The following is a 25,700-nucleotide window of genomic DNA, read 5'->3' as shown; positions in this document are numbered from 1 at the left end:
CCCTTCGTACCCCTAAGGTCAGACCCCGAACAGCACCATCGCAGGATCCCTGGGCCTGACGTAGAAGCATTATGCCGCTGTGTCTTGGCCTCATAGATTCCCCCCATCGTGGGGTTGGAAGGACCAGGCGTCTAGTATGCCCCGGGGTGGCTGCATCAAGATTTGACAGCATTTTCACTTTAAGCATTCCTAGTAGGACATTGATATGCACTCATCTTTTGCCTAAGCCCTTGGTTGAAAGTCTAACTAATCTGGAAGATTAGCAAATGGTTTGCTGTAGTGCAGTGATCAGAAAGAAAGGTATTTTAATTTGGGCGCTGGCACAGAAATGGTGTAACTACTATTTTGAACCAATCTGAATGCGTCAACTTGTTGTAAATAGTGGAAAAGTCATTGTGTATGCTTCCACTGTAGACTTTTGTGCAAAGATTTCTACCTCGTCATTGAATGTAAGGGTTCCGCGTTGTCAACTGGCAAACAGTAAGTGGGGAAATAACAAAATGAAGGGGGGACTTAAAATTGAAGTGAGCGCTTTCTTTTTGTGCCCTGCACAGTCCTCGAAATGCATCATTTGGAATCCTAGGCAGATGTACATTTCATCCCAGGGATCACAATAAGGAATGCAGCACTGTTTTCAGGTTTTGAGCTGACAGGCCCTTAACTCTTTTTAACTAAATGAAACAAGAGCATTTGGGTTACCTTTTTGGAGGCAGCCCATTCCAAGAAGGCAACATGAACATTTTATAATGAAATCAGTGGTTTGAAATAAGAAGACATTGAAAGTTAAGTTTAATTTCTGCTGTAGGATGCCCAGAAGAACACACTGATGGATATGGAAATTGCAGATTACGACCGTTTAGTTAGAGAACTTAACCAGAAAATGTCTGATAAAAACAGCAAACTGGAGGATCTTGAGCAAGAAATCAGACTTAAAAAGCAAAGAGAAGAAACTCTAAATGAAGAAATAAGTAAGTAAAATTGAAAAACACAGTATTAGCTTAATCGTTAAAAGATTGGAATGCCTTCCGAGTTGGAAAATATTTATTTTCAAAGAATAATGTTATTGATGTAAGACATTGTTTCTGTTATGTTTTTATTGATAAGAGGTAGACGGGGAACAATCTTGACCATAATCCCTTATGTACGTCTCTTTAAATAAATAAACCCACAGCAACCGCTAATAGAGATCCCCATAAAGCTGTCTTTAAAGGATAAGTGCGTTCAAAAATGTTATTGTCTTAAAAGATGGGCAATAATAAATGAAACATCTTATTAAAGAAAGTTCCTATGTAAAATGTTGCACAAATGATGTTTAAACCCATTTTGTGAAATGGATGAGCCTCCTGTGCTTGTGTTAATCTCTGCCCTCGATGCACTAATGAAGCAAAAGCCACCTGCTGGTAGCTTTTATTACAGCGGCTTTTGCTTCATTAGTGCCAGGGAGCAGAGCAGTGTTTTTTGTACTTATGAGTCTGCACCTACCTCTGCAGCATGTGGGGGGTCTCTGTTGTACCCTGCACCTCTGTCTCCAGCTCCAATATCCTGGGGGGCCTCCACCTGTGTCCTCCCTGCGCCCACATGCAGTCTCTCTGTTCAGATGCATCCACTGGCCAAATGCATCCACTTGGAGCAATACCACACAGTGATGATGTCTTTACCACTGCGGGGCAGACCCTTATGTGTGTGCTGTCTTTTTGGATCCTTCCCCTTTCCACAGCAAGTCCAGAGCCTTAATTGAAGCTTCCAGCAAGGTAGAAGGCTGCTCCCAGGCTTCCCCCTCTTTCACACCTCTCACCCCCTGCAGCTTTGTATGTGCCCGTCGGGACGCTCAACTAAATTCTGCACAACGTATAGGGCTCTTCACTTATCTGGCAGCTCCGTTCTGCAGCACATGTTGCCTCTGTAGTCCTCGAGTGGGCATCTGAACCCCCTGCCTCCCTGCTGTCGTCACTCCCAGCGGCTCTCTGTATGCACGGGTCTGGGTCTGCAGGGCTCCCTGCTTCACAGCCGCCTCAATACACGGCCCCTTCTGTCCCACTGGGAGCCGGGGCAAGCCGTTTGTGCGCCTCCTCATTATGTCCGCCTGGTCCCGTGTCACTGCCAGCTGGACCCCGTTGCTCCCCTCTGTGTTGGGAGCAGTGCGGGTGCCGCAGGCTGCCGCGACCGACCACCCCAAGATGCTGGCACGAGTTTGGGGGTTCTCCTCCCTCTCCGCCACAACCTGACATGGTTGCAATGCTGGACACAGCCCGGGACCGCGCTTTCTCATCACATTAGCTCAGATGGCGTTCGGTGGCTGCTGATTAGGCGGCCATGTTGTTTCACTCTTTGCTCCTGTTAGTGTCCACAAAGAGCAGGGGGTATGTCTCCCTTCCCCTGGTCTTTCTCCAGCTTTTACTGTTCCAAAAGAGTGAATGTCTTCCTTTGGCTCCTTCCACAATGTTCATAAACACCAGGGGAATGGAGACATGTCTCCCTTCCCCTGGTCTTTCTCACAATGTTCACTGCCTACCTGGTTCACTATCCTGCCAGGAACTGTGATTATATATAAAAATTGTTAACCGAGACCAATACTTGTTCTAGAGAATGGAATATAGAATGTTTATGTGAACCTTCTTGATAGAATCATTGCCAACTTGACTATCTGGTGGCATAACCTTTGCAGAACTCGGATTTAGTCTGTGGGCATAGATGTTGCCCGAACTCTATATCCCATGTGTTCTCTGTGATTTTTGCAACAGTTAACTTTTCTCTAGCCAATATTTATGGTTAGAATTCAATTGCCAGTGAATTATTGGCTGTGAATTCTGTCATCTTTTGTTAATCGTGTCGAAAATTGATACCCGTGTTGTTTTCTCTTGATGATTTTTGTCCAGACATTTTATTTGATTATGTTTCTTATATGTCTTTTAAAACAAAACATAAAATGGTGGGACTTTATATTTACTTCATAAGCAACTTTAAATGTCACAGATATTTAACACCCAACCATTCCACTTTCATAAATTGTATTGCTAACTGTGAAAACTTGCTCATTTCCTCAATAGAATTCATTGAGCTCACTCCTTTGTTCGTCTGTGTGTTTCTTTCCAGACAGCTTTGAATCTTTTGATTTATCCTATCAATAATGTTGTGGTTCTCCAATTAGGCTTTGATTAATACAAGCAATAAGGGCACCACCTTCTGGTAGCAGTATCTTATGTTTTGATTGTAGGAACTGTGATTATGACAAATGTTTCTGAAGGCAATTCGTTATTGGGTGTGGATCCCAATCCCTTCTTGATTCTCAATGGTTGTACCCGGTTAACTATCCTGCCAGGTATTCTTTTTGTCAGGTCCCTGTGGTATTTGCTTTTCTCGCTTGGGTCCTAACCCCTATTGGTTTCCTTCTCTCGTGATCTAGGCAGTCCTGGTCTCCTGGTTTACCAGGGACTGCCACGAAGAAGATGGCTTTGGAGGCCACTCCTTATTGGATGCAAGCCCTCAACGGAAGCGTCCTTCTGTGTCTGAGATTTGCGGCGGATTCTTGCTTTCAGGCGTCACGTCCCAGTCTGCCAGGAGTCTGGCCAGAGACCACAGGGCAAAAGCTATATCTTTGAGTATGCACTGTACATTAGGGCAGATTCCTAAGGCAATGCTAGCAAATAACAGGAACAGGGTGCATACCAAGCAAATCTGAGTTGAAACAGGTATTCACAGGAACTGCAGGGACAGGAGCTGGCTGTAAGTAAAGAGACAGAGAGAAAGCAAAGACAATACTGGGCAAAACGGGTTGATCAGAATAAAGGATGTACTGGAATATGATAAGGGGGTCTCCAGGGATTAGGAAAAGCCTTGGGATCAGTACCAGCAGATTACTCTTAACAACTGTCATACGGCAGCGTCATGAGTTAGGCATTCTGAGGAGATTGTTGTACATCAGTGTAAGGGTAAAACTGGAGATCCTATGCTTAGGCAGGTAAGACTCCAACGGATGAGACAAAGGCAACAGAAGTCTTTCCCTTATCTGATCTGAACAGAGACCAACGCAGAGTTCACACTGTAAATGGATACAGAGTGAAGGCACAAAAGTTGACCAAGATCTAATACAGGCAGAAAGCAGCGTTGGACGAAATAACCAGGTACAGGAGAGGATAGAGAAACAAAGTACAAAGCAAGCAGAGACTCGACTATCAGAATACACAAGGCAAAGGACTCAGAACACTATAAGTCGCTGCCAACACAGCGAATACGAGGGATTCAGGAAACTTAGAGTACTTAACAACAGGCACTAGAACTATGGACTGAAGACTGGTAATATCGCAGGTAAGGAACAAACAGGAAAACTTGAAGAGACTGTGATTTCAGAGAGAAAGAGAGAAAAGCTAGGTAGAAACAGGACAAGTCTGTGAAGCAGAAATGCTTACAGAAAACAGGGTGTTTACAGAAGAGCAGAAAATGTATCAGTAAAGAACTGAATGTCTTTAGCAGCAAAACAGGACACGGTTTCAGAAGTCAAAAGCTGGATATCAAGGAAAGGCTCAAAAACAGACAGACTGCAAAAGCAGACTGGAAAGGGCGCTGCAAAGCAATAACAACAAACAGGATTCAAAAGCCAAAATCAGGAATATTCAGGAAAGGTTCAAAATCTGGTCACAGGAGCACAAAAGCACAAACTCCTAGTGTAAGCAGTTGACTGAACAACTGCTTCTGTTCAAAGTGAGCTTATAAAGGCCCTCCCGGCCAACAGCCCAGCAGGGTGGAGCTGATTGCAGTCTCAGGTAGCTGTGTTCAAAGCTCAGCCCCGTCCTCAGAAACCAGCAGTGGATTGTAATTAAGGTCTCTCATCTCTTGGCAGCCTAGCCTGCAGTAGCATGGAACAGGTGAAGGCAAGCAGGACCTATTCAGCTTTTAGTAGCTTGCGGCAAACAAATGTACTTAGTATGCTTTCTCGAGCACTCTGTCTCTTGGACAACATACATGTACCAGAATGCATCTGTTGGTTTAACCCAAAACCCGGAATGGAACTTGAAATTAAATTGCTCCAAAATTGCAGCTGTAAAACAAGTAAATGAATACAGAGGTAGTTTGTAGGTTTTAACTTTGCAATTATGCCATAAATAGAGTCTGGGAATGTGCACGTGTAGCGTTGCTGGGTGGCAGGTGAGTAGGATGGTAGGACACAGATGGACAACGCTCTCCAGCTTCTTCGGTCAGCTGGAGCTTGATCTTCCTGCTTCCAGACATGGTGCAACAATGGAAGAGCTCTCTGGGGCGTCTCTGCGGACGGATAAACTTTCCGTCCTTTCTTGCGTCCAGGGAGGATCTCTCACTGCGTTTGAATTTCCCTCTTCTATTTCAGCTGTGCCTTGGCCAAAAGAAAAGTCTATAAGACTAGACTGCTCAGTTCGATTCACAGAGGTGCTCTCAATGCTTCCACACCTCTTCCTCTTCTCAGTATTGATCTTGAGAATTCCTACTGAGTCATTTGGCCTCTTCTTTGTCTCAGTACTCCCTACCTTGCTGGTTTTAAGGAAATATATAGGAACAGTAGGGATGGTGTTGTAGGGGGTTAGTGAGTAAGGCTGGTTAGGGTTAGGTGGGCTATGATGATACCATGTTCTCCCCAGATCGTCACACATCCCATAGGGGGCTTCCCGCCCAATGAAATCCACCTGCTGAGTACCCCCTCCAGGGGAACTATCGGGTAGTGCCCTCACCTTCCTGGCCTTATGGAAAGGGGCTCCCCCTAGGGTAGAAGTGACAACATCAGAGGATTTGCCACAATACCCTAAAACTTGCCAAAAGTGTCCTTCCAGGGACTCCACATTATTATGTGTACACCAGGATTGGGGCATGTGGTACCACCCTCGGCATTCATCACTTAAAATTCTGTGTGAACAACCTCAAACTATCAGTCCTGGGCATGTGTAAAACACAGTTTCCTCAATCTCCTGTATGACTTCCTCTGAGAAATCTGGAGCCACCTTGGTAAATAAAGATTTTCCTTGTGTGTCTGAAACCATGTTTGCTCAACCTTGTGCTAGCAAAGCAATATACATGCTTTAGCCCACTGTTGATTTTCGAACTAGCCTACTTGCCAGATTTAGCCAATGCTTTAATTTTACCTAATGCTGTGCTGCACTCCAATTTATTGCTTAATTTGGTAGTAGTCTAGCAAAATACATGCATTTAGTCCAATGTTGATCCACAATCTAGCCTATTCGTTTGAATCAACCAATATCTTAACTTCTTCTAATGCTGCTGTACTGCTTAATTTTGTACTAGCCTAACAACATCTACACCCCAGCCCGCCACCTGATCCTTGATTTAGTTTAAGAATCCAACCCATTATCCTTCCACCAATCAGACAAAGCAAACATATCATTGTTCCTTGAACCAATCAGATAAGATTTCTTTCTCTCCATCTTGACTTGGGCAGCCCACAATGTTTATACTTAAGGAAACCGCTTCCTATTCTATGTACAGGTCCTTTCCTGCTCTAGCCAGCCCTGACACTTTTCAATCCTGCCTAGGGTTTGGGATGCGCACCAGTATATTGCTTAACCTAGCCAAGACATACATACTCATTAGCCTGCTGTCTGACATTCAAAGTACCTAGTCACTAAACCAGCCTATCTACTAGTGAAACCATACTATCCCGCCCCCACTCTATTCACACAATTAGCAATGCTTCCAGCTATGCGCCACGTCAGATCTCTGTTACTCATACGACACCACTAGCGCATCCCCTTAGCTCCAAAGTGCACCACTGAAAACACCTGCCCCAATGCAAACACACGCCTTTCCCACATGTGCCTACACCACCCCCAGACTTTCAAACCACCCATTAAAAGCCTTGGATGCCCATTCATGGGATCCCCGTCCCCTAACTACACAATTTTTGCCACACTCAGCTCACTTATCCTCCTCGTACTCAGAGCCTCTCTTCACCAGAACATGCCCCCCAGCACCATTATCACTAATTCCGTCAACACGAATTATAGCTACCTGGCAGATATGCCCATCGACAACAAAGTCTACTCCAAAGGTGCATTTATCTTCCACAAGACAGGAATGGCACGGCTTTACTGCCCCAGACACCACCCTCTGCCCTGCCCCATGCCATTCCTCCCCAATACACCAGCCTTCCTAACTGCACCTCAACCCCACGCCAAAACTCCGCCATTACTAGGTAGCACACGCCGCTCACGCCTCTCCTCCAGATCTATGCATACTACTACCCAAACAAGACCCACCACTGTCGCTAAAAGAAACATTAGACTCACAGGACGCACAACACATCCACCACCACAATAATGAGAACACCCCCGCCCCCGCTTGTCCTAACACCACTACAATGCCCAACCACCATGAGACTCAGGAAATCTCTGCCGTCGAGTTCAATACTACCACAATGCCCAAATAACTTAAGACTCAGGAAAACACAGACACTAGCTCTAAAAGGACAACCTCCTCTAACGTTACCCAATTCAACCCTCCCAAATCCACAGTAACTACCCCCCAGGCCCTCCTGAACCTGCCATTAAGTCCACCCAACTCCAGGCAGCCCCTTTTAGGAGCCCTAGTAAATGTCTGAGCACATGCAATTGATATACACAACTGTATACTAGATTTCAAACCTGACTTTTTAGTACTCACCGAAACATGGCTACACACTGCCTCAGGCCCACAGATCACACTAGCTACCCCTTCTGAATACACCCTCCTCAGAGCAGATCACCAAGATGCCATAGGTGGAGGAGTAGCCATCATCCACAAAACCTCACTTCACTTCAGGGAATACAAAATGGAAGCACTCAGTGGTTACAAAACCCTCTCCCTCAAATTAGCCGTCAACCACCAAGTAACAATCAATTTCCGAATAGTATACAGAGCACCAAATGCTGCAAGTAAACCAGATATTGACCTCCCTCTACTACTCACACCCCTCTTTAAACCCAAAACTAAATACATCCTCTTAGGTGACCTAACCTAGGCTATGATGACCCTACAGACAACAAAGCCACAGCATGCCACAAGGCGTTCCAAGAAATTCAACTCTCCCAAATACTGAACACCCCCACCCATTCCAAAGGCAGAATCCTCGATTGGATACTCACGCTGAATACTGCAGTAACCATGGTAGATGTTCTTAAAATGCATTGGTCGGACCATTGTTTAATCAAATTTAATATCAATCTAGACACTGACCCTATAGCCTTAACTGGCAGCCCAACTTTCATTCAGGTCAGAAATACATGTAAACTCACCCCCGAGAATCGTAATCCAGTTCTCAATAATCTACTCAACACCAACCCTTTTGACAGTTTTAGCACAGAGAGCATCTCTAAGCACTACCAACACTGCCTAAAATCTGCAATAGATGAAGTAGCCCCCTCAAAACCAAAATACACAAACACAAACACAGCGCCCCTTGGTTCAATAATGAACTACCAGAACTCAGAAGAGAAAAAAGAGCTCTAGAACACCTAGCCAGGAAAAAAACACTCCCAGAACTCCAAACCAAATTACAACAACTATCTAAAGCCTATAAACTCAGTGCACTCTCTCACAAAGCGGAATCACTGAACAACCGAATCCCCCATCTTACCCACCATCCCATAAACCCTAGCAAAACCTGGTGTACCACTATTCAGGACGCGCTAACCTCCAAAGTGACCACACTCCAAAACAAAATTGCCTCGCAAAAAAAGCTTCTAGATCTCACCACTAATCCTTCCCACTTCTCAACTACCATTGTATGGCCAGATGTACCTGAATTCCACTTTACCCAGGTCACTACTGACCAAGTCCTAAAAACAGTAGCCTCTCTCAAGCCCTCTAATTGCAAAGGCGACAACTTTCCGGCGAAAGTAGTCAAAGACTGTGCCACCACACTAGCACCCATCATCACCAATTTTGTGAATGAGTCTTTCAACTCCAGCGAAATACCAGCAGCCATCAAAGTAGCTTGGGTCACACCCCTAATTAAAAAGCCATTCTTAGACCCAACAATGCCCACGGATTACAGGCCCATAACAACGGTGCCCTTTCTCCTCAAAATCATTGACAAAATAGCATATACCCAAGTTCAATCTCATCTGGAACAGAATCACCTACTAGGGGAAAGACAATCAGGATTCCGCCCCAGTCATAGTACTGAGACCGCCCTTCTAGATTTAAAAAAACAGATGGACGCTATTAGAGATTCTGGCAAATTGTGCATTCTATTACTCGTAGATCTCTCAGCGGCATTCGACCTGGTCGACAAACTCTGCCATAGCCTATCTACCAACTTCCACTTCTCCAAGAGGGCCACCACCTGGATAAAATCCTTCCTCTCTGATCGCACCTCAAGAGTCACCCTAGGGGAAGTCGCAGCTGACCCCATCCCAGTACCACTGGGAGTACCGCAAGGATCCTGCCTCTCCCCCACGCTATATAATACCTATACTAAATTACTCTTTCCAGCACTGGATGCCATGGGAGTAATCTACACAAACTTTGCCGATGATACTCAGATACTTATTGTATTAAACAAAGGTCAAACCAGCGGAATCAAAGATATGTTCACTCAAAAGGACATGGTCCAACCACCGAGAAGCGGGAGGGCCCCCAAGTCCACAACACAGATCACTCTACAAGAAACATTAAATCATTAAAATACTAATTTTATTTGAATTTTTTCACATGAAAATGAGTATTAAATTGTCTAAAGCTCACATACAGTGTACAAAAAATAAACAATTGTACAACAATGGTAAAGTGCATAATATAAAATAAAAAGTGCTTGCTTCAAGTAATAGCTGCAAAAAGGAAGAATACAGGAATAATCTCAATAGTCCTAGATGTCAATGTACACGCTACGAGAAGGGAACCACTGATGGGGGCAGAGATAGGAAACAAACAGTTCATCTTTATGGTGGACTCGGGGTGGAAAAATAATGTGTTTGTGAAGGTGATTTCCCGCTATCAGATAAAAATCTCAAGACGCAAGGATTCTCTGGGGATGTAGTAACGGTTCCTTTCACAGAAGAGTTCGATGTCAGAATAGGGGGGAAAACAATTCAGACACCCTTCCTATATTAAGAAAGCTCACCTGTCAATTAGTTAGGGTGAGATTTGCTCAGTAAGTTGAATATGACGATATCATTCACTGACCAAGGGATTGTTTGTTCCACCCAGGCATGTGCCCTATCAGAGCAATGCTCTTAATAAATGCAGTAACAAGCGAAATGAAGGTGAGAGGAGTACCTGTGAACCCTAATATGTTTATTTATGGGATCTGAGTGTTGGCTAGAGCAGTACCTGAGCTCACCAGAAAATAAGGAAAGTACCGTCAGATTTAGTGTTTCACCCTGTAGCAGCACCTGAGATAGTAGCGGGCACAATACTGACATTAGACTTAGGAGTACAGGTATCAGCTAAGAGAATAGTGGCCATAGGAACGGAAACGCAAGGGTGCGAGTGGCGCACAGTGTTGTGTAATGATCCAAATATACCATTGAGGGAATTAGATGAAGAGCTGTTCACTGACGACAGTCAGGACGGGGAAATAATTTTGGAAATAAGTATCCAGTGTGAAGTAGTGAAAGGTTCCAAGCCCCCTCTTGGCAGTTGTCGGTGCACCACATTCTTATTACGACACAGACATGCAATAAGTGCCTCCCCATTAATGGACCACAAATCTACATGATGTGGGACTGTTAAGAGAAGTAACCCCTGTAAAAATAACAATGAAACCAGCAGCCATACTGCCCAGGGTGAAACAATACTCCTTGTCCCGAGAAGCAAAGGAAGGAATGCAAGAAACAATACAGGCCCTTTTACAGCAAGGTATCATTGTACCCTCAAACTCTCCCTGCAACGCGGCAGTGTATCCAATTAAGAAAGCGAAGGGGGGGTTGTGGCGTATGGTCCAGGACTTCCGACCACTAAACGATATAGTGCAAAAAGAGTTCCCACTTGTCCTGAATCCTGCATCAATTTTGTGCAGCATCCCAAAAGAGACCAACCACTTTACTGTGGTGGACCTCAAAGACGCCTTCTTTTCAGTGCCCCTCTGCCCAGATTCTCAATACCTCACAGCCTTCAAATTGGGGGGCAGAAGATATGAACACCGCAGATTGCCCCAAGGACACTGTGAGAGTCCCAGCATATTTATCAGGATCCTTCACGAAGACCTTGGGAATATTCAGGTTCCGAGCACCATTATTCAATACGTAGATGACCTCTTAGTCTGCAGTGACAGTGAAGAAAGTTGTAGAGGAGATTCAATAGCTTGCTCCAGTTACTTGCCCACAAGTGGTACAAGGTAGACAAGAAGAAATTGCAGTATTGTCTGACTGAGGTCCTGTACCTGGGCCAATTGATTTCTAAAGATGGTAAACAAATAATACCTGACAGAGTAGTCCCAGTGCATGCCTCAGCCAGACCACATACTGTAAAGGACATGCAGACGTTCCTGGGGATTTGCAATTCTCCAGCATGGGGTCTGGCATGGATTCACATGCTCATTCCCCGTCGTCAGGCTGGGAATCCTCGGTATAGAAAAAATCAGTATCAGTTTCGTTTCTGATCTGTCTTTCTCAGTAGTAACCAATCACTGGTCTCTGGGTCATGCTGCCCCCAGCCAATGACTGCCCTCTCCCTAAGCCCCTCCCCTGGCAGCCATCTTCAGATTTTTACCGCACGTTCAAGTGTTGGGAGTCCTCGTGCTTAGGTCTCGAGCTTTTGCTGCGTTTTTTCAGGAGATTTTTCTCATTTTTTCTGTTAAAAGAGCCTCAAGCTCCACCGTTTCTACTTCCGATCAACGGGGATCCGTTTCGGAGTTTTCTACGCCCCTCAAAGGTGAAGATTTCGTCGAGTTACGCTTTTGGAGGATTCCAGAAGTTCCGAGGCCTACCCCGGACATGGCCCAGGAGAAAGGGAGCTCGACGCCCGGGAAGCTATTCAGGACCTGCCAGCTTCAGAACGTTTTCAAGGAGGACGAGCATTCGTTATGCCTCTACTGTCTCCATGAGGACAAGACGCACAAGGAAAAGGACTGCGCGTTTTGTGGAAACATGTCGGAGCGGACCATGAAGGATCGTCACCTCAGTCTCGCTAACTGGCTGGAAGGTAAGAGCCCGCCAGGCGAGAAGAAGAAGAAGAAGTCCGAGCGGTCTTCTAAGTCCTGTGAGGGTGCTCCGGCGACAGGGGCCCAACAAAAGGCTAAGCACCGCGAGTCCGCTGGCACCGGGAGCGTCGAACGGTCAGGCTCCTTGGCTGCCAGGCAGGGCGCACCCTCCCTGGCGCCATCAACCACGAGCCAATGCTCTGGCTCGGGTAAGAGGAAGTCCGAGAACCCGGCGAAGCTTCTGGAGAGGCCCCGGTCGATCTCGTAGACTCCGGCAGAGGGGGAGCGAGGCTCAGACCCTCACCCGAAGGTGAAGGCCCCGGGCGTACAGAAGGTGACGTTGGCCGTGATTCACCCTGCTAGGACCTCGATTGAGGATGTCGCCGCGGCCCTGGCTCAGCCTGTGGAGGCTACACCAGTGGAGGCGCCCTCAGGCACCAGAGTCTCCCTGCCACCGCGGAGGGAGTGGTCTTTCAGACCCATCAAGAAGACCCCCACAAAGTCCTCGTTGGGAAAAGAGGGGGAGGGGTGGTGGCCGTCGTGGATACGGACACGAACTCTGAAGAGTAGCTCATCCAAGTCGTGGAGGAGACACAGCACATCGGGAGGGATCCCGACGAGGGCGACGACGAGGGCAACAGCGTTTGCCTGAGACGACGAGGATTCCTCAGGGCGACGGATTTCCGCCAGGACGTTCAGACCAAGGTTTTGGACATGCCCTTCGATGGGAACAACCTTTTCGCCAAGGCGGTTGATGAATCCCTTCAGGCGATCAAGACGGACACGGAGACGGCCCGTGCACTGGGGGTGCTCCAACAGCGACGGGTGTCCTTTCAGAGCTCCGGAGGCAGACAGGGTGCCTCCAAGGGAGCCAGCAGCAGCTCCTCTACTTACCGTCAAGCGGCAAGGTCTTCGTCGCAGGAGGCCTACAGGGGACGCGGCAAGTCAGGTGGATCCCGCCGTCGTCGCCAAGGTGGTCAAGGAGGCAAAGCGGCCTCCAAGCAGGATTGAACCGCCCGTCTGGTCGGGCCCCCGCCGAAACACATCGGTGGGAGGCCGGCTGACGAGGTTCGTCAGCGTGTGGGAGTCCATCTCCCCCGACCGTTGGGTGCTGGACGCCCTGGCCCTGGGGCATGCCCTCGAGTTCCAGAAGAGGTGCCCCCGCATTCCTCCCGTGGCCAGGAAGGAAAATCACGTCCCTCAACTGCTGTTGGAAGTACGGGCGATGCTCAGGAAAGGTGCCATCGAGCTCGTCCCGAAGAGGCTTCGGGGCTCCGGAGTTTACTCAAGATACTTCCTTGTGAGGAAGAAGACAGGAGGATGGCGTCCCATCCTGGACCTGCGACGACTAAACAAATACATCAAGGCACAGAAGTTCCGGATGGTCACCCTCCAGCACGTGCTGGGACAGCTGGAGGAGGGCGAGTTCCTGTCGTTGTTGGATTTGGAGGATGCTTACTTCCACATCCCTATTCTAAAGAGGCACCGAAAGTTCCTCAGGTTCGTGGTCAAAGGGCGGCACTACCAGTTCAAGGCCCTCCGGTTCGGATTAAAATCGGCGCCCAGGGTGTTCACCAAGTGCCTAGTACCGGTGGCGGCGCGGCTGCGCCTGCAGGGGATCCACGTCTACCCCTACCTGGACGACTGGCTCATACGGGCAAGGACAAGGGAGCTCGCCGTGGAACACACTGCGAAGTCCGTCCAGCTGCTCACGGACCTGGGGTTCTCCATCAACTTTCCAAAATCCTACCTGGTCCCGTCGCAAGTCGCCCTGTTTCTGGGAGCACAGCTCGACACAGTGGCGCGGCGGGCCTCACCGTCGGAGGAAAGGATAAGGACCATCCTAGGAAAGGTGCAACGTCTACTGGCCACGGACGTGGCCAAAGTGAGGTCTATCAAGTTGCTCCTCGGAATTATGTCCTCCTGCATTTATCTGGTGCCCCATTGCAGACTTCGGATTCGGCCCTTGCAAGAATTCCTCGACTCCCACAGGATCCAGACGACGGGCAGCTTCGAGGACAGGATCTCGATCGACGAAACGTTCTGTCAGGCGATACGATGGTGGGGTGTCCGCGCTCATCTGACAGTGGGAACAGACTTCCTAGCCCTGGCCCACCAGGTGACGGTGACGACGGATGCCTCCCTGAAAGGTTGGGGAGCGCACACCGGGGGCCTCCACGCGAGAGGCCTTTGGTGCTCGGAGGAGAAGACTCCCCACATCAACATCTTGGAGCTCTGCGCAGTGTTCTGGGCCCTCAGGTCCTTCCTTCCGTCCCTCAAGGGCAAGGTGGTGAGGATCTTCACCGACAACACCACCACGATGTTTTACATTCGAAAACAGGGCGGAACCAGATCCCCTGCCCTGTCCAAGGAAGCCCAGGATCTGTGGCATTGGGCCATCGCACAAGGGAAGTTTCTGGTACCCTTTCATCTGGCAGGGATAAAAAACACCACCGCTGACTCACTCAGCAGGGAGCTGCGCTCGTGCCACGAGTGGGAACTGCGCCAGGATCAAGTGGACCGACTCTTCCGACGATGGGGCGAACCCCAGATCGATCTCTTCGCGACGGCGGCGAACTCCAAGTGCCGGAGGTTCGCCAGCAGGTTTCCCCAACCGAGGAGCATGGGCGATGCTTTCTCGTTCCCCTGGGACTGCCTGTTCCTTTATACATTCCCGCCGTTGCTACTCCGGCTCGTCAACCAGCTCAAGAGGTCCCGGTGCAGGATGATCCTCGTCGCACCGGCGTGGCCGAGGCAGATCTGGTTCCCGGACCTTCTGGACTTGTCAGCGTCCACACCAGTCAAGCTACCGACGGACGCGGATTTTCTCTCCAGAGAAGGATGCGCCATTCTTCATCACAAACCAGAGTCGCTGAACTTGCAGGCCTGGCTCCTGCAGCACTAGAGTTTGGAGGATACGACATCCCGGCCGACTGCAGAGAGGTTCTTGCAAAGGCCAGGGCATCCTCAACTGTCAAGTGCTACTGACACAAATGGAAGAGGTTCTCTGTCTGGTGCCGAGCAGAGACGATTAACCCTCTGCGGATTACGGCCCCTCAAGTATTGCAGTACCCACTGTCTTTGGCCAAGGCTGGCCTATCTCACGCCTCCATCAAGGTACATCTGGCTGCCGTCTCACGTTACACCAGAACTACAGGACGGGCGTCCTTGTGGTCTCATCGTCTGGTGAAGGAATTTATGAAAGGACTGTTCCGATCATTCCCGCCGGTGAAGGCCCCTACCCCGGCGTGGGAGCTCAACGTGGTACTAACTAGGCTCATGGGAGCCCCATTCGAGCCTATGCATTCAGTGCCATTGAAGTTTCTGTCGTGGAAGACAGCATTCCGCGTGGCCATAACCTCTGCACGACGAGTGGGAGAGATCCAGGCCCTGTCTTGCAAGCCTCCATACTTGACTTTTTGGTGCTGAGGACGCACACCTCCTTCATGCCCAAGGTGCCGTCGGACTTCCACCTCAACGAGACCTTGGTGTTGCCAGTTTTCTTCCCGTCGCCTTTGTCGCCGGCTGAGAGGACTCTGCACTCGCTAGATGTGGCTAGAGCGCTGAAGTTCTACGTGGACCGCACGAAGAGTTTCAGGAAGACATCACAGCTGTTTGTGACCTTTGGACCTGTGAATCAAATGAAGGCTCTCTCGAAGACTTCCATTTCCAGATGACTCTCTGGCTGCATCATGCACTGTCACCGGTTGGCGAACCGACCTCTGCCCGGCCGTCCGAGAGCACATTCGACCAGAGCGATCGCTGCTACTACGGCGTTCCTGTCTGGTGTGCCCCTGCTCGACATCTGCAGGGCTGCTACGTGGAGGTCGACGCACACCTTCACGAGATTCTACTGCGTCGACCGGGATTCCAGGGAGGAGTCCAGAGTCGGCCAGGCAGTGCTGCGCAACCTGTTCGCCTAAGGTGAGCCTGGTGAGGAGGTAAGAGTTGCTTAATGTTGCGTTGTTGTATTGCTTGATATTGAGCCTTGTGCCACCTCCCGTGGTTGTGCATGTGTATACTGTTATGTATTCTTATATTCAGGAGCATGTGAATCCATGTCAGACCCCATGCTGGAGAAGGAACAAGTTACTTACCTGTAACTGTTGTTCTCCAGCATGGGTCTGGCATGGATTCACATGCAAACCCTCACGCCTACCCGTCTGTGGCTCTTCACTTGGTCATACTGCCACTTCACGTGCTACCAAATCTGAAGATGGCTGCCAGGGGAGGGGCTTAGGGAGAGGGCATTCATTGGCTGGGGGCAGTATGACCCAGAGACCAGTGATTGGTTACTACTGAGAAAGACAGATCAGAAACGAAACTGATACTACTGATACTGATTTTTTCTATACCGAGGATTCCCGGCCTGACGACGGGGAATGAGCATGTGAATCCATGCCAGACCCATGCTGGAGAACAACAGTTACAGGTAAGTAACTTGTTCCTTACTGCAGGGCTTGGATATTGGACTATGCAGCCTATACTAGACCACTGTTAAAAGGGCTCAAGCAAGCACAGAAAGAGAAAAAACCCTTAAAATCGACAACTGAAATGCAGACAGATTTTGAAAATCTAGATTTAATAAGAACAGCACCAGTCCTAGCAACACCCGACTATGATAAGGAATTTTATTTATTCTCACACTCCAATGGGACACTAATGACTGAAGTGTTGACACAAAAAACATCCCTACGCCACAAACCACTGGCATGTTACAGCATATCATGACCACAGGCCCCAGTACACACAAACCACACCATCTAGTGATGGGGGCAATGGGTCACTTGTCCCACTCATGTCCCTTTGGGACTCGTAAACACAAGGGCCGTGGCTGGACATAGCCCTTGCGCCTTTGTCGCCAAGCTCATATAAAGAAGTGTGTAGGAACACTTGATTTCAGTGCAGGAGTACTTTTATTTCATAAGAACTTTCCAGGTGGTGCTGAAAGCCTTTATTTCAAAACGTGCACTTCACTGGGTCTGGCTCCCTTGGCTGGGTGTTCACGTGCTAACTCAGGGAGTGGCAGGGTGTGGCAGTCAGGCTGAAGCTAGTGAGTGTGGCTTCTGAGACTCAGCTATATAAGCAGCCCCATCCTTCAGGCTGGTGCTTTTCGTTACATTGCACTTCCGTGCAACGAGACGCTCACCGCCGTCAGGACCAGCAGCAGACTTACCTCATTGAATCCTGTGCTGTAACTGCTTGCTTACCTGGACTCTGGCGCTCATCTACACGGCGGCAGTCCATCTTCCTGACAACAGCTGCTTGCTTACCTGAACTCCGGCGCTCATCTACACTGCAGCAATCCATCTTCCTGACAACACGCAGAGCTTGATCTCGACAGCGCAGCACCCTGCGGTCATCATTCCAACAAAGCTGAATTGCTGAAAAGAAGACAAGACAAGGTTAGAGTAACTACTGGCACGTAATCTTAGGTCGCGCTGCTATTAAAATCCACGCGCACCCATAGAGGTTACTTACCAGTTACCAGACCATCGTAACTACTCACATCCTATCTCCAGTGCCGCTTCCACCTCTGCAGCAACCGCCGGAACCACAGCATCACCTGCATGGGGAAAGAACAGAGAAAGAGACATTATACACTGAATGGACACTAGATCAAGAACAAACTTTACAAATAAAATTATGAAAGTCGAAAGACTAGCAGGCGAGTGAAAACAAGGGAAACACTTACCAGCAAGAAAAGTGGATTAGCCGCAGCCAGCATGGGCAACCACGACAAGGGACCAGTGAAGGAACTCGGTCCATTAGACAAGCGCCCCTGCCGGAAGCAGCAGGACCGAGAGCTCGCCATTATCATTCAACAGGTAAGCCCTGCAGAGTTAGCGCATTCCCTGGGAAAGCACGTCTTGGGAGAAGAGATCTGAAGAGGGGGTCAGAGCCGTAAACTGCATACTTTCAACCCTCTAATATTCACGCAGGAATCGTGCTGTCCCACCGCAACCATCCACATAGACGCAGAGGGGAAAGCCAGACGAGAGAGGTTTCACCCCTGGGAGGGCTGCAACCGTGCCCCAACGCGTCCGCAGAGACCAGGTGAGCGTAACACAGCGGTACCTTTTTTTAATTTTTTTTATTTGTTTTTGGTTTATGAGAAAACCTTTACAAAAGAAGAGTATTAAAAGTTCAGATTTCATACAAAAAGCAGTTTTTCCTGCATATTTAAGAAGACAGAAAGTGAAAGGGTAAAGCAAAAGGGTAAAATAACAGGGTAAAATAAAGGCTCAGAAACCAGGGATTAACTAAGTAGACTGATCCCATTGACTGGTGGGTTGAAGAACATGGCTAGTCTGTTAATAGTTCCTTAAGATAGTAAGCTTCTCCAAAATGTTTACTATCTCAGCAGTTAGCATTACTTCTTGGCCAGAGATCAGTCTGTCACAAAATGCATCCTGGACTAGGCTCTCCTCTCTGGTTACAAATCTCCCCAGTGATGATACCCTAATCGCCCATGTGCCTTCGCACTCCAGCAGCAGATGTTTGGGGGATTGTAAGTTCGGAGAGGCACAGATCTCGCAAAGGCTTATTGCCTTCTCGCCCTGGTTTCTTTGGTCCAGTATTTCACCTGTGTGGGCTATGTTCAGTCTGAGCCTGATAAAGTTGTTTCTAATTCTTTGGTCCGGGAATTTTTCCAAGTAGTGCGGGATGGTGCCAAGCTTTCTATCCGCTGTCAGGAATAGGTTTGGGGGGGTTAAGCCTTCTGACTCCCTCGATCGTTTTGATCCAGTCCTCTGTTTCTAATGTTTTTTAAGTTTCTTAGGATTTTGTATGAGAGTTTCTGTTGTTAATTCCAGCCTGTATAAAAAGCAGCCAATCTTTTCTTCCAAGCCTGTTAGGGAGAATTCTCTGTTTAGGCTGAATTTCCTAACCTAGTGAGTCCCCCAGCAGCTTTGCTGGATTTTTGGGGTTTATTTTTTTCTCCTGCCAAGAGTGAGACTCTTTTACCCTCACTCTTGGACACGATTTGAGTGTGTTTCTTTGACTCTAGAAGTGTTTAATGGGCAATGGGGTCTTTTACTCCATAGGGTTTCATGTGTTTTTGTGATGTGTGTTACTACACAGCACCCTCAGTGCAGTGACACAGGGGTGTCTTAGTGACCCCCCAGTATAGACTCCATACCCTGGGACTGACTACTGTCTCCCAGGGCATGTAAAGTCACCATTGACTTTACTAGTCTTAAATTCTGAACAGAACCAATACACACCATCATATTGTGGACGTAATGGCTGGGGCAATTCGATTGCCCCAGGGTCTGTTAGTCGAGGGGGCACGTCTCCGTCCCCCCTGATCGAGTTTTGGCTGGTGGCAGTGGATACTACTTTTTATATTCAACCGCGAATATTTTCCTATGGGATTTCCCATTGTTTTAGGCTACTATCTTTATTTAATTATTTACGGTAGCCTCGAACATACTGTCGGGTTATTGAATTAATATTAATTCTCCGGTTGGTATTTTTTGACAAAACTTGATTCTAAAATGGCGTTTGTGTTCTCTTCTGCGACTCCAACCCAAGTCGAGCCCTTTGTTCCACTTTCTGGCGGGCTTCTCCACAGAAGCCCTCTAAAGTGGTGCCACTCTGTCTGGGGTACTTAGGAGGGGTGGAGGGGAATTTAGGCACCCTGGACTGAGTTGCCTAGGCAACTCAAGTCGCACTCCATCCTGATTGGCCCAAGTGGTGAGCCGGCCGGCTCACCACTTAGCATGTTTGAGTGACAGCTAGGCTGAGTGAAGGGGGTTTGCTGCATAAAAGCAGGGCTTTGGGGACTGGAACTTCAGAAGTCGCCACAGGACCTAAGAATCCGACGAGGGAGAAGCTGAGCCGACCTGCCACGACACCACCACCGGTGGAGCCCTGCTGGACCGCCTCACCACTTTTCCCAACGACAGAGGAGATCTCCCGCCGGAGAGTCTTCTTCCTTTGACTGGTGGGGATAACCAGTTTCACCGTCTTTTCGCTTTCCCGACGTACCTCGTGGCTGCCTTGCCCGTGCCAAGCACCCCGGCAGCCGGGATACCACGTTTTACCACGACCGCGAAACCAAGGTACCACCTTTAACCGGAAAACTCCGCGGCTGGTTTCTTCCCTGGTAGTGCAACGACCTTCATCTTTCCTCCAAGTCGAGATCTTCTCTTCCCCTGGACGACGACACAACTTGCACCCACTACCAGGAACAACTGCCACCGCTGGAGGATCCTTCCCACTTAAGGTACCGTGTCCCGCCTGGCTTCCCTTGCTACCGACTGTACGGGGTAGATTTAGCCCCTGGCTTTCAAACCTGGGTTAGCCTGGGACACCTTGGCTAAACTTTTCTAAGCCTCTCTAAACTCTTCTTGAACCGTCTGCAAGACTTTCTAAGCCTAGTGTAACTGTGTGATCTTGGGCGCATTTGTGCTCTGCTCCCTCTAAGAGCGGGCCCAGCCTTTGGACTTTGGCTCACCAGTGACTTTTTGCTCTCTGCCTTGCTAACAGTGTTCCCGGATCATAGAGTGGTGTACCTCTTCATCTTCTGTCTTCCCACCCCCTTTCTCACAAACTTATTAGAGTGCAATCTAGTTAAGCGCTCACCTCTGTATGAAAATAAGTGGTGTTTTACTGTGATTTATCTAATAAGGAAAAAGGGGTGTATATATCATAACAGTAACTGTGTTTAGAATATTTTACAATAAGAGTGCTGGAGTGTTTCAACTTTGTGTTGTTTTAATAAATATATACTTTGATACCAAAGCTCTGGTCAGTGTTTGCTTGTATTATTGTATCTGAGTGCCTATTGAGTATACTTTGCATACTGCCTAACTCTTCTTGAGGGAAGTCTGACTGCTCAGCCACAGCTACCAGGTAAATCTGGGTGGTACAGACTGCTACCAAGTGGGTTTACTGCCGACACCTATAGTCTTAAATCATTTGCAGTGTTCCCTAAGGGAACTGCACAGGTTGCTGCCTAACAAAGCCGAGAAGTTTTTTTGATTGTGACTTTTTTAGATGTTGGTTTACGTCAAAGAAAAGAGTGGATACACTGGCTGTGATTATGTTACGATAGAGGGACAGTAGCTTCCACTCCACGCGGCAACTCAAAGAGGTCAGGCCCAACTCAAATCTCAGACTAGCGGGAGGAGTGCACAATGGGAGATGAAGAGAAGATTTCCACAAAAAGCCCTCAATTTTGCTCCAGTCATAGTTCCACAGAAGAGGCTTTGCCTCGAGGCCATAGAGAAGGACCGGGACAACTTTACCTATGTAGAACTTCTTGAGTGGAATTATTGAGAATTTGCAGAATCTTCCATTCAGATTTTTCATTTGTGCAATAATTTTCGATTTCTTCCCAAGAATGGAGTGTATCACCTTGTTTGAGGTTGGGTGAGCAAGGATTTCGTATCCCAGGTATGTTAACTCGTCCACCCGTGGAATTACTTTGCTGCCCAAGACCCAGTTTCTTGAGGTCACCTTTTTTTTGCATGTTTAAAAATGAGGACCTTAGATTTAGATGGGTTAATTATTAGGCCGTTCAGTTTAGCATAATCGTTAAGTTTGGATAGGAGTTGTTGCAGCCCTATCGCTGAGCCATCCAGTAGCACCAGGTCATCCGCATAGGCTAACCAATGGAGTCTTCTTCCATTAATTCTCGGGCAGATTAATGATGCAGAGGCTAGGAAATCTCCAATGTCTGAAAGAAACAAATTAAAGAATAATGGTGCACCCAAGCAACCTTGTCATACTCCCTTAAGGACTTGGATTGTTTCTGATAGATTACCGGGTTCGTCCAATCTCACTCTGATGGTAATGTTCTTGTGGAGTTCTATGAGCATTGCAAGAAGGGGTGCCGGAATCCCCCAATTATTTAGTTTCTGCCAGAGGAGGGATCTGTCTACAAGGTCGAACGCTTTCGATAAATCGGCCCATGCCCCGTATAGTGGAGAGCCTTCTTTCTCATTTGAACTTTCGCTCAACAGGTTCAGAATAAGTCCATTAAGACTGGTAGAAAGGCCTTTCCTGAAACCTGTCTGCTGAGGGGGAAGGATGTGTCTAGAGTCCACCCATAGAGTAAGTTCTTTCAATATTAATCTCATGAAGATTTTGCTATCTATGTCCAAGAGGGCGATGGGTCGATAACATGTTGGGTTTTGCCTGTCACCCCCCTTGAAAAATGGAATAATAAGTGCGCTCTTCCATGATGGTGGGAAGACTTTATTCTTTAAAATTTCTTGAAATAAATGGAAGAGTAACTTTGCCCATAACTTTGGTTGGTTTTTAAGCACCTGATAAGTGAGGCCATTCGGACCTGCTGCCTTAGAGACAGAGGAGGATGTAATAAGGTCCTCAATTTCTTCCTCAGGTAATGTCAGCGACCAGGTTACGTTTGGGTGAGGATGATCTCTGGACTCAGTTGCTTCAAAGTTTTTGGACAAATACTCCACCCACTTGTGCTCAGGGACTAAATTGCAGAGTGAGCTATTTTGGCCGGTTTCCAGTTGGTTTAGTGCCGCCCAAAAGTTCCTGCAATTATTTGCATTGAGGAGGAAAAGCATTCTCTCCCCGTCTTCTTGGCGTTTTTGGAGTTTGTGATTCTTTGTCCAATTCCGATATGTTTGTTTAGCCTTTTTGAGCTTTTGTATACAGCTGGGCGGATCTTCTGCTTCATTTTGTCTTGTGTGGCGTAATGTTTGGCGCAGGATTCTCTTCTTATTGAATGTTTCCTCATCGAAATTGTGAAGGTGTGTCTGTCTCCCTGCAGTCTTTCCTTCACTTGGCTGGCAGGTGGACCACTGTTACGGCTCGCTCCCTTCGCTCCCGTTCCCGCCACTTGGGGGCATAGTTTGGGGTTTATTCCCTAATGGACATTTCCTCCAAACCTTACTCTACAGTACTGTGATGAATTAGGAGCACTAAAACCCTATTTTCCAAGTTACTTCCCTTCCGGATCCATTCCAGGTTTTTGGCAGCCAGCACGCTACTTTAATCTAATGACTATGCTTTCCAGAATGACTATGCTTCCCAGAATGCCTGGCTCACTGCTTCACCTCCTCCCTTGCAGGACAAGGTTGGGTGGAGGATAGGCAACACCTGTGGCTGCAGGTGCAGCAGGCGGCACACCTGAGAGGTGTGCTTGTTAAGCAGCTTTAAAAAGCCTCAGTTTGCTTCAGTCCAGCGCTGGTCATTGTTGCAGCGTTCCTGTCTTGACTGGTCCCTTGTTCCTGGTTCCTAGTTTTTGTGCCCAGTTTCTAGTTAGTGTTTCTTGTTCCTTGTTCTGGAATTCGTATTTGTATGCCTAATTGATTTCTGCCTTTTGGAAATCCCTTTCTCCCTTTCTCTGTCTGCAGGCAGCCTTTCTCTGAGCTTTCCTTTTGCTGTAGCCCAATTGCCTGTGTTCACTGTTTCCTAGAAATTGTCCTTTGCTACTGAAAGACTTGTTGCATTAATCTTTCCTTTACAGGTTTAGTTTCCTGCCTTTTCACCTTGGATGGGTGGGAAAGTTTCCCTTTTGATATCGTTTTCACTGCTCCTGATCCTTGCCTTCTATTGGGATCCATGCCATGTATTCCTTTACACTTTTACATTTATTTCCTGTTTTATTATTAGGTGTGGGAAGCTGTTGTAACTAGCTCCTGTGTGATTATCTTTTGTTTTCCACACTGTACTATTCCTTCTTGCCTCTTGACTTGGGTTTAGGTATTTAGTCATCCTCACTCTTTGCCTTTACTGCCTTCTGGGTTCTTGTTTGATTTACAGGGTTGTGGGTTAGTACTGACTTTTGAGTGGTCTTTCCGGTCCTCGTGAATACGGACATCCAAGTGGTCTTTCCGGTCTTCGTGAGTACTGGCATTCATGTGGTCATTCCGGTCCTTGTGAGTACTGTTTCCAAATTCTTTATTCAGTACCGTCTAGAGTGTCAGCTTACAGATTCTGTCCCTGCTTGCCCTCTACGTGGGCTTAGCGCTGTCAGTATCTGTAATAGCATAGTGGGTAAGGAGTTTGCCGACTTTCCTTTCAGTCATAAGGAGGTTCTAAGTGCTTACCCTACATTTCTTTTCATATAGTGGTATACACGAGTCTTGGGTATTGAATGCACGTTGTTATATTCAAGGTTGTTTACTGTGTATTTTGTGCACATTTCCCCTGCCATATCCATCGCCTTCTTCCTTGCCTGACAGAATGACCAGCCGTTGTTCCCGTTTGAACATGGCCAGATTACGAAGGAAAGGCAGCAAGGCCTCTAACAAGTTTATACAGAAAGCTTCCCTTACAATTACCCGTGAAAATCGAATCTCTGCTCCTGACTCAAATGAACTCCTTGACACGAATGGGTATTTACGTGCAAAGTATTTTTCCCACTGGGTGGCCCATCCTACATTGCCTGATCCTAGCTCTGTTTTTAATTCTGATCCAGAGTCTATGTCCGCACAAGCCTTAGCAGTGGAAAACAACACACTGCTAGAATTTATACACACAAGTACCTCTGTTATTGAACCCCATGACTCTGGTTGTGCTTTACCTCAGATTGAACAGTTTCATGATTCAAGCATGAAGAATGGAGGGGTTCCTTGCATATCTTCTGTTTTCTGCCCTCAGTCTACAGCTTACTCCTCTGCACAGGTTCTTACTGTGGTCTCTAATGCCAAGGGGTCTGATGCCAATAGTCTGCTTAAAAGAAACACAGACCACGTCGGTAAGAGAGAGTATAGATCACAAGACCTGCAAGCAGTAGATGACAATATACAATCAGTGCACTTCCAGATGGCTAGGGCAGGATCCAGCCCTGATGCCACTATGCCTTCCCCTGTGCCTACTGATAGGGATGTACAGTTAATGCGGGACATGCTAAAAGCAGAATTTGAGGAGTTAAAACAAGAATACATTTCCTTAAAAGAGGAGAATAAGATGTTAGTCTTTTCTGAATACACCTCCAACTTTATCCGTTGATGAAGTGAATACTGTTCAGTCCCTGAGTGCGGAGACTTTTGTAAATCATGATACTTGTCAATATGTAAGATCTATTGGGAGTGAAAGTCTTTTTTCAAGCACAGCGCTTATTCAGGGCTCAGGTTCTGACAACTGTCCTACCGTTTGTCAGGAATTGCTGTTAGCTGAAGATTCACAAGCCACTCCTTTACCTGAGGCTTCCTGTGTAGCAGTTTGTCATAACTCTGAGCTTGAACACATACATGCTTCTGATTTCCAAACACAATCCACAATGGTGGCATACACAGAATCAGTCACAACTGTAGGCTTAGGTTCTGCCCTTGATCTAGCTGCTGAGACTGAAGTAGACATTCAAGCTGATGTGGAAAACGATGCTACCTCTGTGTTCGCTCTTCCTTCTGCCAATTTCGGTCACTACGAGCAGTCAAAGACAGTGCAGAATTCATGTTTTGATGGACTCATTCCACAGATTACTGAACCAAAAACCCGGCAAGCGATCCCTGAACTGTTCATTGTTAATCAGCCACTTTCAGAAGCTAAGACAGAGGAATGGTCAATTGACGAAATCCTGATTAACAGAGACTTTACTATGGTGATTCCTCTGGTTGATTTTGACTTCTACAAAGGAAGAGACTCTGTGTCATCCACTAAGGAGAGGGAC

The 25,700-nt window shown here is 47.6% G+C and overlaps 1 protein-coding gene across 2 annotated transcripts in view; it reads left to right on the top strand.

Moving 5' to 3' along the window:
- Positions 1-25,700, top strand: part of GCC2 (GRIP and coiled-coil domain containing 2) — a 1,745,187-nt gene that overhangs the window by 907,884 nt on the left and 811,603 nt on the right. For both annotated transcript variants that reach the window (XM_069636885.1, XM_069636884.1), the window contains one exon: positions 806-968. In XM_069636885.1, coding sequence (XP_069492986.1) covers positions 806-968 — 163 coding nt within the window. The remainder of the gene's footprint in view (positions 1-805; positions 969-25,700) is intronic.

This window comes from Ambystoma mexicanum, chromosome 7p (genome assembly GCF_040938575.1).
Source record: "Ambystoma mexicanum isolate Mex_15411 chromosome 7p, UKY_AmexF1_1, whole genome shotgun sequence".
Lineage (NCBI taxonomy): Eukaryota > Metazoa > Chordata > Amphibia > Caudata > Ambystomatidae > Ambystoma > Ambystoma mexicanum.
This window is presented reverse-complemented; position numbering and strand designations above follow the sequence as displayed.